Source organism: Maniola hyperantus, chromosome 8, assembly GCF_902806685.2.
Source record: "Maniola hyperantus chromosome 8, iAphHyp1.2, whole genome shotgun sequence".
Classification (NCBI taxonomy): domain Eukaryota; kingdom Metazoa; phylum Arthropoda; class Insecta; order Lepidoptera; family Nymphalidae; genus Maniola; species Maniola hyperantus.
In genome coordinates this window covers 5,953,506-5,974,274 of record NC_048543.1, presented here as the reverse complement: position 1 = coordinate 5,974,274, position 20,769 = coordinate 5,953,506, and the positions used below count along the sequence as shown (strand labels likewise).

At 36.3% G+C, this 20,769-nt stretch overlaps 3 protein-coding genes across 4 annotated transcripts in view; 1 reads left to right on the top strand and 2 right to left on the bottom strand.

The window, feature by feature from the left end:
• LOC117984626 (leucine-rich repeat-containing protein 40-like) overlaps positions 1–20,769 on the bottom strand; it is a 210,114-nt gene that overhangs the window by 18,906 nt on the left and 170,439 nt on the right. The window lies entirely within an intron of this gene.
• On the top strand, positions 29–1,551 carry LOC117984627 (uncharacterized). Its single transcript, XM_034971246.2, has 2 exons — positions 29–176; positions 298–1,551. The coding sequence occupies exons 1-2, from the start codon at positions 104–106 to the stop codon at positions 1,428–1,430; spliced, it is 1,206 nt and encodes a 401-aa protein (XP_034827137.1). The 5' UTR covers positions 29–103; the 3' UTR covers positions 1,431–1,551.
• On the bottom strand, positions 1,447–20,503 carry LOC117984620 (formin-2-like). Of its 2 annotated transcripts, XM_034971238.2 has the most exons (10): positions 19,485–20,503; positions 18,114–18,278; positions 8,570–8,745; positions 5,848–7,705; positions 5,380–5,771; positions 4,879–5,088; positions 4,185–4,325; positions 3,313–3,496; positions 2,742–3,075; positions 1,447–2,444 (listed from the first exon to the last, which is right to left on the bottom strand). In XM_034971238.2, the coding sequence occupies exons 1-10, from the start codon at positions 20,350–20,352 to the stop codon at positions 2,336–2,338; spliced, it is 4,437 nt and encodes a 1,478-aa protein (XP_034827129.1). In that variant the 5' UTR covers positions 20,353–20,503; the 3' UTR covers positions 1,447–2,335. The 2 variants fall into 2 exon arrangements, with proteins under 2 accessions (XP_034827129.1, XP_034827130.1); XM_034971239.2 differs by lacking the exons at positions 18,114–18,278; positions 19,485–20,503 and adding an exon at positions 15,770–16,306.

The following is a 20,769-nucleotide window of genomic DNA, read 5'->3' as shown; positions in this document are numbered from 1 at the left end:
CGGTTAGAGCATAGAATACATTTACTTGGGTTAGAGGTTATAAAAATACAGTACGAAGTTTTGGATTAATTTTCGCTCACTGTAATATAAACAATTTGTAAATATGTTAGAGCCGTGGAACGACAAATCTGTTCTACCACCACCAATAAATACATCACCGAGCCAAATTAAATTTAGTGAGTAATAATCAAATTTTAATCGTCTTGATCTCAGAAACTTTTAAGATGATAGGCTTGTTTTTAATTTTTTTCGTTCACCAGAGTAAATTTGATTCTGATTAAATCTTTCTATTTACAGGTATAAAAGAACTCAAAAGTTGTTTTAACACAATCATGCGCGTATTGTCTAAGCAGTCACCACTGCATAAAGAAAGCGCGATATTTTCTCGATTTCTATATAAATTTGATAAAAAATTTCGTAATGATATTGGCTACAGAAACTTTAAAAAAGTTAATACTGCTCTTCGTAAATATTTGTCTTTACCATTGACAAAGGATGTACAAAATTTCATTGATATGCTACCCGAAAATAATGAAACAGAACTATACCTGCCTACAAGCCATATGTTGCAGTTTATTTTGGTAAGACTGATGACATTTTCTAAGTTAATGTATAGAATTGCAGTTTGTTCTAAGCAGGCGGCTATTTTTTACCTTAATAGAATCAAACTTGGCGAGAGTCACTGGATGTGTCTAATGCCTTATGCATTACTCTGTAGAATATGGTCTATGGTGTTAGTTTTGTTACAACATTCATGTAACTGGTATAACCAATTGTATCCTTACCTAAAAAACCTGCCCTATCAAGGATTAGATTTTCTACCAAAAGAATATGAGTTGCCTGTAGATTTAGAGGAATGGATTGATCTCAAAAACCTAAGTCAAACTGGAAGATTGGAATGGGCTCAAAAAGTCAATATTAATATTGATACTATTATGGGTGAAGATGAGGAAGGAGATTTGAGTGAAAATATATTGAAGTATGTCAATGATGTCAATAAGAAATCTGAAAACAGTGACGATGATGAGCCAGAAATACAAATATTATTGCCAAAACATGAGGTTCAGTTTGAAAATGTATTAAATAAAGATCAAGATGAAGGTGTGGCAATATCTAGAGAGAGTTTCAAAAAGATGGTGAGCTTACTACCTGCTGAGAGGGCAGAGTCCACTCCTCCAGTTGCAAAAATAGGACAGGACCATGCAGTTGAATATGTAAGAGACAGAGATTCATTAATATATTTCATAGAAAATGAAGAAGCATTTAGAAACAAATCCCATGACACATCCCTCACTACTCACTTAAGTTTTATGCAGTGGCAAGCACTAAAAATTGCTCTTTTGAAATTAGATAGTCCCTTGATAAGTACTAAAAAACTAGAAAGGAAGTTAAAAAAGATTTGGCAGGAAAAATGCTTAGAGTATTTATAAAAAAATGATACTGTTAAAAAAAATGTATTATTTTACTTTCTATTTTATATTACAAAAAACAATTAAATTTAAGCACCATTCTATAGTTATAATTGTAAGACATAATATAATGTATTTTAAATTAACTGTTTTATTTAAACAATAGATCAGGTACATTATTAAAGACTACACAATGTGTAAAGAGTGATTATTATTTTTAACACAACTTAAATCTAATACACACCTGAGTGTTTTATGGAATGATTTCATTTTCGATGTAGACTGTATTTTGTAAACAAACATATACATAAACATAATAATTATAATAATTAATATTCGTTTTACATAGTAATGTATAGCTTAATGCCCCTCTTTACATAATATTATGTAAGTAAAGTAGTTATATATTTATTTAGCACATATTTCTTGTAGGTATATGAAGTAAAAGTTTAGGCTGAACAAATTGTTACACATTGTTATTCATTTAAGAATTTGTTTCATTATGTTTATTAGCATTTGCGATTTTGTGCTGAACATCATAAATTTAATTTAACACAGCCATCTTACCCTAAAAACAATAGAAACCTTTTTATTAGACAAGTATCCATATTTAAAAGTTTGCTATTATAACACCAGATCAATTTTCACTTCCATACTGGATTAAAGTTTGTGTAATTTAAAGCTGAATGAATACAAACAATAAAAATAGGGATACATCAATAAGCTTGTACTATGCAGATATAATTAGTTAAAAATTACGAAGAAATGGGATGTTCTGCAAGTTATGTTTTGTATAAAAATGCATGTAACAAGTATTCATTTACAAAATCTATGTATATTTTTAATTTATATTTAAGAGCATTCTTATACACTTCAATTTTCACCCACTTTAAACAATACTTTACAAAGTCAATACATTGCAAAATTCATTTTCTGGCACTGGATAACTTTTGTAGACGTGCTTTCAGTCCACCTTCTTTCTTAGGTTGAGTATTCGCTTTCCGTTCACACTGAAGCTTTTTGGTTTCCTTAAGTCTGAAACAAAAAAGCTACATAAAGATGTTGATTTTAAAGTTTCAGTTGTTAGCAAGAAAGATGGTACGCCTCTGCTCTGCCAATGTACCTTATGCCTTAATTTAAGAATACCTTGCTTAAACTATTTCAATTTTGGCATTTTGCATTTTTGCATCTTTTTGGTATTTTGCGTGAGGTTTTTTACTATCGCAAAACGCCATAATGACATTTTGCGTTTTTGGGATTGACCTATCTTAACTGCCCGTAAAATAAGACTACATAGAATTTGTTTGAGTTTGGAACACAGTGTTTACTCACTTTTCTTTAATAGCAATCTGTTCTTCCTTTTTAAAAATATCTTTAAAGTCTGTACAAAATGATGTCCACAATGCGAAAAATTCCTTTGGTTCACAGTCATCAATTTTGCCATTCTTTGGAGAATACTGGTAGAACTTGACAGTTGCAATAAATTTATTTCGACATTCACACATGTTCTCATTCTCAGTCTTAAGTTTTTCTTCGGCTGCATTTAGGAAGGTTGTCATTTTATCTTTGAATACGTCAAGTCTCTTTGTACACTCGCCGCTTGCATTCTCATCACCTTTTTGTGAGGCATCAGTATCAAGCACTTTCACCATTTTTTTTTGGCACTCTGTAATAGAAATTAATTTTAATCTACCAATCAAATTATTGTAACGGTCATCATATTGGGGCCGATTCTCTTGTACACAATCTCTGAACTAAACGTAACTTCCGCAAGCAACATTATAAATGGGATAGCACTAGATTTAGACCTGTTAATTTAGTTTAGTTTAGAGATTGTGTACAAGAAAATCGGCCCCATTGTTGACTATTTAGAAATTCTATAAACACTTGTCAAATTAGTCACCGTCGAGATTGGTCCTGAGCGCCGCGAGACTGGCGGCGACGTCCGCGAAGTCGAGCGCGGCGGCGCGCAGCACGTCGCCGGGCTCGGGCACGGGCAGTGCGCACGCGCCGCTCAGCGCGCCGCCGCTCGCGCGCATGTACGCGCGCACGATGAAGTGCAGCAGCGTCACATTTGACTGCTTCGACTGCAATCGGAAACGACGCTGTCATTCACGTACGACGGACGGCAACGTTTGAGTGCGAACAAGAAACCCAGGAAAGAAGAATCTTTACTGGGTTTTTTTTTTGGGTTTTTCTTGTCGTTGGGAAGGATGTTATCAACCACCACAGATAACATTGTAATAATAGTTTTTTTAAATCTGGAAGGTGTCGTTGAACACACGACAAAAACGAAAATTCTTAAGTGTTTTCAAAATTTGTGTTTTCCTTGTGTGTTAAGCAGAGGATGAGCATTTCTTGCATGTTAAGCAGAGGATGAGCGGGCGGTGCATATTATCGCATGCTGCACGTTCTAACTTCTATCATACCTACAGATTTATTTGTTGTTGATTTGTCCGTCAATCACGTCACAACGGAACAAGGATTGACGTGATAATTGCATGGGTATACGTTGATAGAACAGCGACCTCGCACCGGAAAGCGCAGCGTTGGTCAGGTGGCAGCCCTCGCTAGGTGAACGGATGACATCGGGCGATTCGCAGGGAGCCGCTGGATTCAGGCGGCACAAGACCGTGGCGTGTGGAAGCCTCTACAAGAGATGTCCAGCAGTGGACGTCTATCGGTTGTTATTGATGATGACGATATAAAATCTTATTCTCTGTCTTGCTCACTCTTACGAGTGCACAAAAAAATTCAGAGAATGTCACTATTTACCTTAACATCTTTTAGTTTAGAAAGTATCTCCAGCCCGAAACCGTCGGCTTGTCCTCTTTGTCCATTCCCGCCATTCATATAGTTGCCAATCGCCAAAATAATAGAAAATAATTGCTTCAGAGATTCATTGGTCATGAGGAACTACAACAAAATATATTCTTATTGTACAACTAGCTGACATGATAAACTCCAATTTCTCACTGATGACTCTTGTAGAGTTATTAAAGATTTGTATAGAAATCTTATCTCGGACAAATAGACACATTCTTCACAAAATTCTTCACTATTGGTAAAATCATGAAAATATGAGTTAAATCAACACTATTACATAGGCTTAAATTGACACATTAGTCTTATTTCATAATATTATATTGTAAAGTACCTACTTTACATAAAAGTTCAATTTGTATGTATTTCTACAACATGTGTTTCTTCTACATATAAGACCTACATTATTTTAAGGTGAGCACCATGTTTGTACCGAAACAGTGCTTCTTAATTTTTAGATAGTGTATATTTTCTTATTGGACCAGGCTACCAATCTATGAAACCCTAAAATGGGTAGTAGGGAAAAGTCGCTAAGGAAAAGTGCTTAAGTTCCATTCTTTATTGAAAATCTATTCATTTTATCAGTAATTAGTTTATTATTGCAACAACCCTTGAAAAAGCTCCATCAACCATTAAAAAAAATTACCTCACAAGTATGTTTCAAGTTATCCAATTTGTGCATTATTGTATTTACAGCATCATCAAATTCTGCCTGGAATGTAAAACAGGATATCCTCTCAGCAAAATGATGTATTCCAGAGAGATCATGTAAAAAAGCTTCTGGCTTATCCAATGGTATGTCGGGTTTGTTACCTAAATGTTCCTTTATGAGCATTAATTCTTCAGGAGTAGCTCTCTGTAAGAGGTATTTATGTTGTGTTATGATTATTTTATATAGTTTTGATTTTGTGTTTTGAATTTTTAAAATGCTTTGATTAAATACCTGTCTTTAGGTCACAGAACAACAGAGCAATCGCGATGCAAAAAGCGTAATAATTGTTCTTAACCAAAATGGTGCATTTTTCCAAACCTACTACGTATTTCACTGTCCTATCTGGGCAGATATGCAATCAAGGCTATTTTTTTACCCGACTGCGGCGAAGCCCACAGGAGGGTTATGTGTTTTTATAATTAAATAATTTCGTACCAATTCATAAATTTGTTGCAAGGCTTCTAAACCGACAACTGACGTATCGAAATTGTATATTGCATTTTCGATCTCCGAAAACTCCACATGTAAACTTTGGGCGAGTATACCGACATTTTGAGATCTTTTGCTATCTAAAATTTTTATTGGTTGGATTTTAGTTTTCACTTCGACTTTTTTCTTAGGCGGGGCTTTGACAACTTGTCGCGAGAACAGATCTGTGAATTCCTCGATGTTGTCTATCCTGGCTTCTTCGATTTCTAGCCACAATGGTTTAAAACTTGACGATTCTGCTTCACCCTGACAAGTTAGTGGCGACGGTACTGCTAAAATTCGAGTCCAGTACAGAGGTCTCATAGGCGCCGTTGGTTTTATCGGAGGTTTCCGCAGAGCTAAAATAAAATAAAATTGTCTTTAAAGATAACATTTAAATATGATAAAATGTCAACTTCAGTGGTTTCTACTTACTGGCTCTTTGCATATTCCACCCTCCAATGGGAGGAGCTGGAAAAGGTGCAGGTCCAGTATGGCTAGCTGCTATCGGTGGTGGGGCAGGGACGCCAGGTATCGGGGGAGGAGGCGGTCCTAGTCCCGCCATAGGTGGTGGAGGCGGTCCTGTCCCAGACATTGGGGGTGGTGGTGGAGGACCCATTCCTGGCATCGGAGGTGGTGTAGGACCCATTCCTGGCATTGGAGGAGGTGGAGGGCCCAGTCCTGGCAAAGGAGGAGGTGGAGGGCCCATTCCTGACATTGGGGGAGGTGGAGGACCCATTCCTGGCATTGGTGGTGGTGGCGGACCCATTCCTGGCATTGGTGGGGGTGGCGGGGGGCCCATTCCTGGCATTGGGGGTGGTGGAGGAGCCACACCTGGTAGTGGAGGAGGTAAAGGGTCCATACCCAGCATTGGAGGTGGTGGGGGTGCCGTACCTAGTATTGAGGTTTGTGGAGCACCCATGTCTAGCATTGAGGGTGCTGAAGGATCCATGTCCAGCATGGGTGGGGATAGAGGGGAGAGCAATGAAGGTTGAGGATGTTCCTCATCTACTGATGGCCCCACAGTAGATTTTTGTATTAAAACCACATCTGCCTTAGAATTGATTTGTGTTTGTTTTATTGAAGATGGCGATTCTATTTTAGATGTGGTAGAGTTTTTCGATGTTGATGATTCAAAATCTTGTGTTGAAATTTCTTTTTTGATTGGTGAAATAGGACTTGGAGTTTTATTTGTTCCAGGCATAGGAGGTGGCGATGGAGACATACCGGGCAGTGGTGGTGGGGGCTGACCTGCTTCATGTTCTGAGAGTTGATTACTACTCGATTTAGGTAAACTTGATTCTACTTCTGACAATTTCAAAGAAGTATCCACTTGGGAAACTAATTGAGAAGTTGGTAATTCTGATGAAGATTGACTTGTTGCAGCAGCAATCGGTTTTATATCATTTTTCGTGAAAAGGACTTGAGCAGAAGTTGAAGAAATAATTGAATTTGTAATATTTTTTACATCTTTATCTTGTCCAAATATATCCATGGATTTGTTACTTTTGTCACTCAATAGCTCGGTTGTTGTGCTTAAAAAAGACTCCGATGAGCTTTCACATTCAATATTTAATTCATCTGAATATTTCATATGTTGATCATAATTTTTAAGATTCATACATAAGATTTCTGTTCCTCTGTTACTTTTTATTTTATTATCATTGGGAATGTTATCCTCTATATCATCTTTCCAATATGACTTATTATAATCTCGACTTTTGTTTAATTTACAATAATTTTCTACTTTTTCAGATCTATATTCAGGTTTCCCTTCAATATCTTTATCATCTAATTCATATTTGTGATCTAATCTACTTATTCCTATTGTTGTATCCATATTTACATTTGTTCTTACATGGGGATCATCCTTAGATGTATGTATCACAGGTGTATGAGCCAGCCTATTTATTTCATTCCCATTGCATGTTTGGACCTCTTTACTAACTAAATCATTTTTGTTATTATGTGATAATCTTTCTTGTGAAGTTATTAACGAATTTTGGAATTTTTTATTCTTTAAACTGAATTGAGCGCTGGTCTTGATATTTTCTAATTGAGTTTCTAGTTGTAATAGTTTTCTTTTGAGGTCTGATATTACAATTTTAGCTTTAACTAGATCACTTATCTCCTCAGTGAATTCATACTCTTTATTAAAAACATCAACATCTTGGTTTTGCTTTGTTAGTAAAGCATCTCTCTCAGGGGGCCATGTAGATCTATCAATTTTTCCCGGGGTAACAGGTTGGGAGGCTGGCAACTCCATGTGAGACCAATAATACATTAGGTTAGGCTAAAATAAAGCAATTATAAATATCAACATTAAACATATTATTTTAGAGCTTTACTGAAACTATTTATTAGATAATGTGTAGATATACTGTAATTTTTCTTTTAAAAGTCACAAATATGTTATGGTCCACAAACCACAAATGCCACATGGTTTACCGGCAGTGTATTGAACCTTGATTATTACGTCTGGTTCCACCATCATAGGCCTATCCTAACCCAAACACATACTTTAACATTGGGACATATTCTTTTTATCATGGCGCATATGTTGTTCTGAAGTTTGTCTACTTATTGTATTCATACCATTATGAATACAACAAGTAGAGCTTTATAATCCTATCTCTACTTATAGTCAAGTGAGCTTAGTATTCAAATGAATAATGCCAGTTTTCTTCTTGTTAAGTATTTCTATCATCATTATGATCAACCCATTACCGGCTCACTACACTTTCGCATTTATAATATTAGTATGGATTAGTAATATTTGTGCGGCCATAATATGTTGTACTTTGTTACTTTATATCGAAAACTATTCTCATTTATCTATATGTTTCTAATTTTGATCACAATTATATGTTGGACTACATCAGTCGAAAATTTGGTCCTAACCCATCTACTTTTTAATAAAAACAAGGTATTTATTGTAGAAATATTTTCGAATGTTCACTAACTATAATACAGTGCTAATTTATTAATACTTGATTAAAATAATTAAATTTATTAATACTTGATTAAAATAATTACTATGTAAGTATATATTTTAGAAACAGATGCCCTATTTTAACCTATAATAGTGCAATAGCCTTATAGGATGTTCTTGTTTCAATTCGCTCAAGGTTATTTAATGAACTTTTACTGTTGTTACCTTAAAAATGTTCTCTGTGGGTGCATCCTTATCAGAAATCTGCTGTAGCACGCCAGCTGCCAGGAGGTGAGTGCAATATTGAACTCCAAGTGTTTTTAAATCTTGACAACTTAGAGAATGTTTTAAGTGACTATCTTCTGATATTGATGAAAGAAACCAGTTGAGAAGCATCTGCCCTGAAAGTTAAAACAATCAGTACTTACATCAGATGATATAGGTACTTAACTTAAAAATTCCGGCTAGTAACTTGTAAATTATTAAATAACGATAACAAGAAAGTTACGAGTTAACAGAACTCTCCATTGTAAATAGATTAAATTATTATACTGATTTTAATAAGAATGAATAGACCGTATTATACCTGTCGCATAATTCGTAACTTAGTAGTGGTTTTATCACAAAATAAGAAAAATTACAAATTAAAAAATACTCCACCGAAGTTTGTGACTTTTTCGAATTTAAATGTCAAATCAAAGCACCACCGAAAGCACTGCTTACGAATCTTACGATACGACCTTAGACTATTCAACTTTACTCTATGCCACAGCTCTTGGCTCTATGCCTACGACAAGGATCTTTTGGCACTTGAATTACTTTGACAGGGGGGCGCTGTTGGAGAACAAAGAGGCCACACTCAGACAAAGGCTTAATCATCTTAGAATATTCAAACAAGAACAAAGGGGACATCTCAATTTATTTTAGAAAACAAATCACTTTTATTTAGACCGCAAAACTTTGCAAAGGCATTTTTTTGCAAAGGATTTTAAATTGCAGATTTCGAAAAAACTGTGCGTTCGTTTTATTTTTGCTGTAAAACATCTATCAGCTCTATTTTAAATTTTTCGCTTTGCAAACTTCGAGATAAGGAAGCAACGGTATATTTTTTGTCATTTTTAGGGTTCCGTACCTCAAAAGGAAAAACGGAACCCTTATAGGATCACTTTGTTGTCTGTCTGTCAGTCTCACAGTCTGTCTGTCTGTCGGTCTGTCAAGAAACCTAGAGGGTAACAACACTAACAACTACTTCCCGTTGACCTAAACTTGTTGTTGTTGTGGTCATAAACTAATAATTAGTATTTTCAATTTTCGAAGTAAGATAACTACAAGTGGGATATCATATGAAAGGTCTTCACCTGAGCATTCTAAAACAGATTTTTATTTATTTTTATGCATCATAGTTTTTGAATTATCGTACAAAATGTCGAAAAAATACGACTGTATTACGGAACCCTCGGTGCGCGAGCCTGACTCGCACTTGGCCGGTTTTTTGTATCAAACACGGTTCAATAAAAAACATCATTAAAATTAAAACAAGGCCAACCCTGATATTATTTTCAAGTATAATTTTTTTTCAAATCTCAAAGGACGGAAGTTGCACTTTTGTAATTGGATCTAATGAAAACAGTTAAACAAATAAGATAGGTAACCCACCTATATTGTTCTACTACCCACTATTCTTGATTTTTGTAAATGTGTCGTGTTTGCTACTTTGTCCTACAACTTAGTACAATATTATTAGTACCTATCCAGATAGGTAGGTACACGTAAATGTCATCATCATCATCATCAACCGATAGACATCCACTGCTGGACATAGGTCTCTTGTAGGTAACTTCCACATGCCACGGTCTTGCGCTGAATCCAGCGGCCCCCTGCGACTCGTCTGATGTCGTCCGTCCACCTAGTGGTGGGTCTTCCGACGATGCGTCTTCTGGTGCGAGGTCGCCATTCCAGAACCTTGAGGCCCCAACGTCTATCGGTTTTACAAACTACAACTATGTGCCCTGCCCATTGCCACTTCAGCTTTGCAACCTGTTGACCTATGTTGGTTCTTCTACGGATCTCCTCATTTCTGATTTGATCACGTAGAGAAACTCCAAGCATAGCTCTCTCCATCGGCATCTGACTCTGAGCTTTCTTATGAGGCCCATAGTTAGCGACGTAGTACGTAGATAGTAGCATTATCACGTAGATAGATACGTCGCATAGTAAATTATAATTATACCTACCTATTAGAGTCCGTTTTAGGATCGATAAAATTCAATTAAATAAATAATATACTTTGAGAAAACATATTTTTATTATAGGACATGTTAGAGTGACATTCCAATTTTTAAAAAGAATTAGAATAAAATAGACAGCCAGTGTGACACATAAATTAATACAAAACCTTCTTTAACATCCTCCCGTTTTGAGAAATTTATGTCACCAAGCCGATTAACTTACAAATAAACATAAGTCTAGGCTTATGGATAGGCTTAGTTAGAATATCTGCACATTGATATTCTGTGGGAACATATTTGACTTCAAGATCATTTTCTGAAACTAATTCTCTGACATAAAAATGTCTTAAAGCAATATGTTTCGTACGTCGATGAAGCTCTGGATTTTGAGAAATTTTTATAGCTGCATCATTATCAATTTGCAGCTTGGGAATTTCTTTTAATTTGGTAACTTCATTAAACAGTCTCTTAAGCCATACAATTTCACGAGCTGCTTCACTAGCTGCTACGAGCTCCGCTTCAGTACTCGAAATTGCTACTGATGTTTGCTTCCGACTTGCCCAAGCAATTACTCCTCCAGCATACATACACAGAATTCCAGATGTAGAGCGTCCTGTGTTTGGATCTCCACCGTGATCTGCGTCACTATAACATTCTAAGATTCCAGACTTGTAATCTTTCTTATATACAATTCCAAAATCTATTGTTCCTTTGATGTAACGAAAAATGCGCTTGACCTTTTGTACGTCTTCTGTAGTGGGATTAGCAAGTGACCTGGATACAAAACTTACAGCGTACGATATATCTGGTCTGCTTGCTGTCATCAAGTATGCTAATGCACCAACAGCTTCTCTATAAGGAAACTTAACATCATTCTCCTTTTCAGAATCTGTATGAGCTTCTTTAATAATTGGAGTATTGACTGCTTTACAGTCACTCATCCCAAAGCGTTCTAGTAGCTTTTGAGCATAATGCTTTTGTGAAACTACAATTCCACCATGTTTATCACTAGAAAGTTCTAAACCAAGAAAGTAATTAGCTGGTTTAGTGGTTATCTTGAACCTACTTCTCAATTCAGCTATAAACTTCTCAGAATCTTTCTGATTTGTTGATGCAACAAGTCCATCATCAACATAGAGCGCTAGAATAATTTTATTGCCTCGTCGATTTCTAATAAACAAACATGGATCTGTGTCACATTGTTTAAAGCCAATATTTTTCAGATAGTCGACAATACATTTGTTCCAACATCTGGGAGCCTGTTTAAGCCCGTATAGACTTCTCTTCAATTTACAGACTTTATTTGTGCCATCACTATAGCCTTCTGGTTGTTTCATATAGATATCTTCTTCTAATAAACCATTCAAAAAGGCAGTTGTTACATCAAACTGTAAGAGAGATAGTCCTTCGTTTGCAGCGATGCTTAAAATTGACCTAATAGTTGACATTCTAGCAACAGGGCTAAATGTTTCCTCATAATCAATTCCCTTCTCCTGAGTATAACCTCTTGCTACAAGTCTAGCTTTATATTTGTCGAGGCTTCCATCAGCATTGGTCTTCTTTTTATAGATCCATTTACAAGAAATAAGCTTTCTGTCTTTCGGTTTATCCACAAGTATCCAAGTTTTATTCTCTTTCAGAGAATTTAGCTCACTTTCCATAGCTTTCAACCATTCAGCTTTTTCAGAACTATTTATAGCTTGTTTATATGTTTCAGGTTCGCCTAAATCATTTACAACAGTAGATATAAAATAGTCATCGAATCGCACTGGTGGTCTTAGTATAGATCTATCTCGAAGAGTTCTTGTTTCAGGAATTTCTTCATCCTCAGAATCAGAGGAATTAGGAGTAACATATGATTCATTAGACTCGTCTTCATTTTGACTGATGATTTCATTTCCATTAGTCGACGAAGTGGGAATTACTTCATGTGAGCTTGAATCTGGAGCATTCAATGTTTGAGGCATACTAGAAACAGCATCATCTTGTAATACATCCTCCCTTGCATCGAACATTGGATGATTTTCATTAGTCTTAGGGAAGTGAATTTCTATACTTTGTTCATCTGCTTCAGTTGCATCTGAATCTAATCCAATTGATCTAATAATCGACTCATTAAATGTTACATCCCTCGATCTGATTAATTTAACATTGCCGTTATTATCACAGCCCAATAATCTGTAACCATCATTACCATCATAACCAATGAGAATACATTTATCGGCTTTCTTGGAGAGTTTTGTTCGCTTTTGTTTTGGAACGTGAGCGTAACATTCACTACCAATTATCCTTAAATGTTTAATGGATGGTTTTTGTCCAAACCATAACTCAAATGGTGATTTACCTTCTGTAGAAGTCGGTCCAGTTCTGTTCAGAACATAAGCAGCAGTGTTGACAAGCTCTGACCAACAAGCAAGTGGAAGTTCTTCATGAGCATGCATCATAGTACGAGCAGCCTCAACTAAAGTTCTGTTATCTCTTTCACAACACCCATTTTGCTCTGGTGTATATGGCATTATCAATCTTTGCTGAATACCATGAGACTTTAAAATATTTTCTACAGCCTCGTTATGAAATTCTCCACCATTATCGCTGAGAATTGTTTTTATTACATGACCAGCAGTCTTTGTTTCATTAATCATCTGTACAAGCTTATCTTTAACTTCAAACTTGTTTTTGATAAAATAAATTTGACGATACTTGCTGTAATCATCTTTAAAAAGTACAAAATAGCGAAATTTACTGAAAGAATTTGGGAACGGACCACACACATCAGTATGTATAATCTCTCCTGGTACTTTAGCTCTTTCTCTTGTTCCAAATTTACATCTGTGTGTTTTACCATAGACACATCCTGTGCATAATTGAGAATCGAGTTTTACTTTGATACCAAGTTCCTTTTCTAACAAAAGTTTAACATGTCTTTTATTCTGGTGACAAAATCGTTCGTGATACAGTTGTAGGATATTATCATTAGATACAGTGTTCAATTCAGGAGTTTGTCTTTTAATTGCTTGTATATTTAACTTATACAGACCTCCATTTTTAACGCGTTTTCCAATTAAATTAATTTTTCCTTTTACTTTCAACATACACGATTCTCTTTCAGATATAAAGACACTGTCCTCTAGTTTGTCTTGTGCGGCAAGAACAGAAAATAAATTTCTTTTTATTTCAGGTACATACCATACGTCACAAAGCCTTATATATTCTTGCTGTCCATGAACGTCTGCTATTATATCAACTGTACCTTTACCGATAGCTTGTATTTTAGCGCCATTTGCAGTTGTAACCGATTGGTTTTTAGTAAAATATTGAAATGTAGAAAATATGTCATTGCAACAAGAGACATGACTAGTTGCACCATTGTCAACATACCAATTCTCATCATCTCTTTCAATTACATTAACTGTTTCATTCGTTTCAATCTGCAGTAGTGAAAGTGTAAAGTTGGCATCTTTAGCTTTACTTGTTGATGGTTTTTGTGGCTTAGGAGGTTTACCATCCGATATCCACTTATAACAGCTTTTGACTTTGTGTCCAGTAAGGCCGCAATAACCACATTTCTTCTTTTTATTCATTTTACTATGTACAACTAGTGCTTCAGTATTTTCTTCTTTATTTGTAAGCGATCGTTCATAAGCGCAAATTTGAGCTGTCAAATTATCAATATTACGATCCTTTTTAGACATAAGCATCCAACTAGATTTAAATGGAAAATAGCTGTCATCAGGTAAAGTTTCTAAGATCTTGCAGATGAGTAAAATCTCTGGAAGGTCATATTTTTCTTTATCTTGAAGAACATCTTTTTCAGATTTTTGTAGTTCTACTTTCAATTCATGCCATATATTTTTCAATTTAGATATATGCATTGACATGTCATGAGAAGGATCTTTACGATAGCCGAAGAAACTGTAGCATAGTGTATAGCTTTTATCTTCAGATGTACCATCAAACAGAGTGTGCAATTCTTCCCAAACCTGTTTAGCATTTGTGAATCTCATCACTTTTTGTAGAGTAGCATCTGACATATTAGCCATTAAAATGAACATTGCAGTATTGTTTATCTCATTGTATGTTCTCAGAGCTTTTTGATAAGAATCAAAAACTTCTGCTGATGCTGTGCTATCCGGTTCCTTTGGTTTGTTTAGATTGCCATTTATCGCATCTAAGCATCCAGCAGTACCTCTTAGCATTAACAGTACCTTGCAGCGCCATGTTGTCCAATTTTCCTTTCCTTCTAAACGACCAATATCAATTTTGAAGCTCGTGGATGAATTCCATGAAGACGACATTTTGATAAATCTTGTTAGAATTTTTAAAGAAAATAGAAATTATAGCTTGTCTCTGCTCTAAAATAATTCTTGAATTTATTTTCGATCTGCTACCATATTAGAGTCCGTTTTAGGATCGATAAAATTCAATTAAATAAATAATATACTTTGAGAAAACATATTTTTATTATAGGACATGTTAGAGTGACATTCCAATTTTTAAAAAGAATTAGAATAAAATAGACAGCCAGTGTGACACATAAATTAATACAAAACCTTCTTTAACAGTTTTACAAACTACAACTATGTGCCCTGCCCATTGCCACTTCAGCTTTGCAACCTGTTGACCTATGTTGGTTCTTCTACGGATCTCCTCATTTCTGATTTGATCACGTAGAGAAACTCCAAGCATAGCTCTCTCCATCGGCATCTGACTCTGAGCTTTCTTATGAGGCCCATAGTTAGCGACGTAGTACGTAGATAGTAGCATTATCACGTAGATAGATACGTCGCATAGTAAATTATAATGCGGCAATGAATGCCGGACTTTATAAATTATTAGCGAAGCGCCGCGACTTTGTTCGCGTGGACTACACAAATTTCAAACCGCTTTATTTTACCCCTTTAGGGGTTCGATTTTTAAAAATCCTTTCTTACCGGATGCCTTTATTTTACCCCTTTACGGGTTCAATTTTTAAAAATCCTTAGCGGATACGTATGTCAGAATAGCTATCTGCAGGCGCAATTTCTTTCTAGATGTCCACGTCATAATAGCTAGTTACATGCCAATTTTCAGCCCGATCCATCCAGTAGTTAGAGCTGTGCGTTATAGATCAGTCAGTCAGTCAGTCAGTCAGTCATTCAGTCAGTCAGTCAATCAGTCAGTCACCCTTTCCTTTTATATATTTAGATAGATAACTTACGATGGTTACGTATCCGAAATACATATTTTATTTTAAAAAAATGTATTCTCCACCCAGTTTTGCTCGTTTCTTCGCTACGTCTTACGATTGTCATAGTTCGTGTTCTTAAATCCCATACAACCTCCATATTTAGGTATTCTCCGTAAACAGTTATAAACAATTTTGACCAACACTTTGTTTCATTAGTTTTGAAATTCAACTTTTTGATCACACATAACACATAAGCACTTTTATTTATTGGCAATTGTTTCGGTTTATCTTTATTAGATGTATAAATTGTTTCAGCCGCAAACCGCGCTTTATCATCAGTATGGAGGCCTAGGATGGTCACAATATCTATAATACGTTTTTTCGTGGGCCTATTGTTACACAATAACTGAACATAGTTGTACTGTGAAAAGGAGGTAGCAAAGTTGACTCTGTTGCTTGAGAGCTGCATTATAATTTTATTGTAACACCGAGATCGGGGGATCAAGTAACTTATTTGGTCACGTATTCACTACGAAGCGAAATGATTTGGTTTTGATAAAGACTACCCATTAACGCTACCTGCCTAGATTAGGTAATTAAAGATAAGTAGATAAGCATTTTATCTTTGTATTCATCATTAGCTTTTGCCTGCGACTTCGTCTGCCTGACCTACAAAAACTGCATTTTTGCAACAATATTTTATTCTCAGTTTATTGCACTTGAGGATATCTATTAGTTATTACGTAATGTGGCTATCTACTTAGCTACTCAGCGAAAAAAATTTCATACTCGAAGGTACCTATCATTAGTTCCGGAGATTACCCCTACATACAAAACTCACAAATTAAGTTTTATGTATCTCTATATTCTTAATATAAGTAGACAAAGTTTATAGTGTCTTCTGCAAGCGCCATTTAAATACCTAGCTACGAGCATCTAATTTTATTTAAAAACTGCATAAATAAAAATCTGTTTTAGAATGTATAAGTGAAGTCCTTTCATATGATCCCCACTTGATATACCTAGTTGACCGAGCGAAGCGAGATCACCGAGTTGCACTTGTCCGTCTGTCCGTCTGTTATACAGCCTTATAACTTCTAAATTACTGAACGTAATTACTTCAAATTTAAAGATAATTTATGTAAACTGATGGCCTTCAGCTTAACATTGCATAAAAAAATATAAAAAAGCTTTATTTCAGTGGGGGCTATCATAAGAAATCGGGGGCTATAAAGTGGAGTTTGAATTCGACGCTATAAGTCAAAATCGGCTTCATATTAGGAAAGTGTCTAATTTCAGTTATATCCTGTACTTGTACAACAAATACTTAGTCAAAGTCAAATGATTTATTCAAAATAGGTAATAAATTACGCTTATTGATGGTCTGGTATGGTATTAGATTTGTAAGATATAGTGGTGATAATTATAACGCAAACTTAAAACTAAAGCTACGAGGGTTCCAAACGCGCCCAGGTCTGAGAAGAGCCCACAACAAACTCAGTCTCACTACTTACTAAAATTAGATAAATAATATGGAGAAACGAAATTATTTCATTTTTAATGGAAACGGGGACGGACAGACACACTGACAACAAAGTAATCCTATTAGGGTTCCTTTTTCTTTTGAGATACGGAACCCTAAAAACAACAGATTTAATGGTTACACCTCTTATTAACCATATTAATGTATGTACGCATAAATAGTAACGTAGTCTATCCATATTAACATAATAAAACCGTAGAATTATTATTCATCAAGTCATTATATACTTACCTTATGGATTACGGTTACGGATTACGGATATTAATTTTTACTTTCTTATTACACTTTAGAAGCATATATGGCTAATAAGGAAATATTTGATACTAGTATTTGCTCTCGACTTTGTTCGTGGTACGTATGTAGTTTATAGCCTATGTTACTTCTGGATACAATAGCGTTCTTATGGTGAAAGAATTATTAAAATTGGTTCAGTAGTTTCAGAGTTTATCGATTACAAACAAACAAACAAATCCCCTTTATATTATCAGTAGCTAAAGATATAAAAATTAAGGAATGTTTGTCCGTTTCTTAGTTTCGAGTGTACAATATTCTACACTATAAAGTCCGTTTCCCATGCTGTAGCAAAAAGCCCATCGTTCATTCGATTGAATTGAAACTTTTTAAATACTTGCCTATGTACAGTTACTGTTGGGACAAATCCCGTAAAATATACTCATTGCAGACAACCTGGCCACCTGGAAGTCTAGTTTACCGTAATATAGGAACTCTGATAACGAACAAGTTTAATCTTACTTTCGAACTTTTTTCAAGCACCTCCTTAAAATTTGCTACGGGCTCTTAGACTAGTAAGAACAAAGTTAATTTACAAACCTTCAAATTTTTCATACAGTTGGAAATCCAACTTCTCGGGTACAAACTTTGGGCGCACCACTCTCGACTCCGTGTGCTTGTCGAGAGTAAGTGATGCAACTTTGCGGAGTACGTTCGATTCAGACACGGGCACATCACTAACACTGGAGTGGCGACGGTCGTTCTCTGGAATATGGTTTTAAATTGGTACAATATTCCTAACGTTTGGTCTTTTAAGCGATAGGACAATAAATAATACATCGGCATCAGTTTTGAGTTTCTAGCAGTAGCAGACGATTCAATAGGTACTTTACCGTTATTTTGGGTATATTTATATAATTTATAGGCTCTATGTAAAAAGAAAATAATAGTGAGTAAACCCGACTCATTTGTTAGTGAGAGGCCCAAGGGTGTCAACTTTTGTAAATGGGTTACGCCAGAAGGCTAGCTAGTAGCTCCCTTATCCCTTCATTTAGCTTCACCTACTCGACCTTCGTTTCGTTACGGATCCCACTTTGCTCCACTCAGATTTGTAGGCTTGCTTCATTCACGACCTCTTTCATAAGCTTCTGGCTTCGCCCTTTACAATAAATACTCTCGGGGTAAAACGGAAAGTCAGTGTGAGATGGAGTGCTTAAATTTAGTTTTGGGCCTCGCTCGACCTTATTTTATCAATGGTTTCCTCCAGCGTAAAGCCCCTCGTCATCATCATCATGATCATCCCATCGCCGGCTCACTACAGGGCACAGAATGAGAAGGGTTTTGGTCATAATCTACCACACTGGCCACCCTAAAAAGTAAAAAGCCCCTAAAACCCCAATTTATCTTGAATCTAACGAATGCTTGGTCGTTAGACAGCTGCTTCACCTAGGGAATCTCAACATTTCTTAACTATAGTTAATCTGAGTAACGAAACAATTTTTCGCACTTTAGCGACTCTACCACGCAGTCTGCGGATTAAATGGTTAATCTCTCTAACGGGTTTACGTATACTTTAGCGGTAGGTCACAATACAGATAAATGAACATGTATCTGTAACTGATGTACGTAGTTGGTCGATATTTATAACAATAGCTTAGTTAAAATTTAGTACAGTTTACTAGAAAACTGTAGAAATCAAGCTATTTTAGAATGATAAATACATAGATAAATATTCACTATCACATAAGATGAAAGTATTATGTTATGATAAACCTGTTTTGATTGACATAGTAGGTAGGTAGGAACTTACTTACCTACTTTAAGATAAAAATAAGATGGATTGTGATATTATATTTTAGACTACTTAAATAACGCTATAAAATAGAACTTCACAAGTAGGTACCTACCTAGTATAAGAATTATTATAGGGAATTCATTATTCTGAGAGGGAATTTTAAAGTAGATATTTACCATTGTCTAGTATATTGAGAGAGCTCTCGGCAGCAACAGGTGGCAGTTCAACTTTCCGATGTCTGGAGATAGTGAACGAAGTCTGCCCCGGACACTGCTTTAGCCGGTTGTCCAGAAAGTCGTGGTTGCACTCATGGTCCTTTCGATCTAAGGAATCGTCTCTTGCGTTCGATATTATCGCTCCCATGATCCTTTCCTCTCTGCCACTAGTGTCATCGAATACGTCACTTTTTACTTCTTTTTCCATAGCATCACTGGAGATCGGCGAAAAGGTGTCATCGTGTGGCATTTCGGCAACTGGCGCACGACAGGTGCCGTTGGCCGTCAGAGGCGCGCTATGCGCGGGCGCATCGTTGTGCGCGCGCGTCACGCAGTGCGGAGGTTCGTCGTGCGCGCTGTCGCTCTCCGCGGAGTAGTAGCACTGGTTGAGCTCGACGGCGAGCGGCGTTAGGGGGTCCGTGAACACTGAGTCGGACGAGGATGGGTCGGCGGGCGAGGCGGCGACGGCGGCGGGCAACTGGTCGCGGGTCGGTGACCGGTGCTCCGGGCGCTGCGGCTCGCACCTGGTCACCGTTACCTCCGACTGCACACTCGTTGGTTCCGCGCCCCGCTCGCCCCGGCCCGATGTTTTGAACACGCACTCGACCGTATCGTTACCCGACGCCTCAATAGCTTCATTGTTATCAGATTCTGATGTTTTATCGAGTTCTCTATCGGCGGCCTCTCGCTTGCCGGCGCTCTTTTTACGCCCATGTTTCTTGCTTTCCTTCCCAGAACTTTTTCTGTTTAGATTTCTTATGAAATGTTTCCCCTTTGCAGGCGATTTTCCGGTTTTGTAGGGTTTTTCACTAGTTTGCGTATTGCCCATTTTTGTATAAAACTTGAAAACTTATAACACAAAATCTTACGCTTTTCCGAAATTAATACTTGTGCGTACAGTAAACAAATAATTACTAGTATTTCACGCAATAAATTAAATACTTAGTTCTATTCTAGCCTTTCATTCTGTCAACTTGCCTTTGAATGAAACACCCATAGAGATTGCACACCAGTTGTAGAAACACCGCAGTTGCGCAGTTGAACCCAGTCAAAAATCAATAATTTGGGGCAGTTTTATAAATGGACTAGCTTATGCTCGCGACTTTGTCCGCGTGGACTACAAAAACTTCAAACCCCCATTTCACCCCCTTAGGGGTTGAATTTTCAAAAATCCTTTCTTAGCGGATGCCTACATTATAATAGCTATCTGCATGCCAAATTTCAGCCCGATCCGTCCAATAGTGTG

Excerpts from the sequence above, each read along its gene's own strand:
- LOC117984620 (XM_034971238.2), bottom strand. The coding sequence starts at position 20,352 with ATGGGCAATACGCAAACTAGTGAAAAACCCTACAAAACCGGAAAATCG. Across the intron at positions 8,746-18,113 it reads ACTGTATGAAAAATTTGAAG|GGCAGATGCTTCTCAACTGG; the intron begins GTTTGTAAATTA and ends TTTAACTTTCAG. Across the intron at positions 3,076-3,312 it reads GCTCAGGACCAATCTCGACG|AGTGCCAAAAAAAAATGGTG; the intron begins GTGACTAATTTG and ends TTTCTATTACAG.
- LOC117984627 (XM_034971246.2), top strand. The coding sequence starts at position 104 with ATGTTAGAGCCGTGGAACGACAAATCTGTTCTACCACCACCAATAAAT. Across the intron at positions 177-297 it reads ACCGAGCCAAATTAAATTTA|GTATAAAAGAACTCAAAAGT; the intron begins GTGAGTAATAAT and ends TTCTATTTACAG.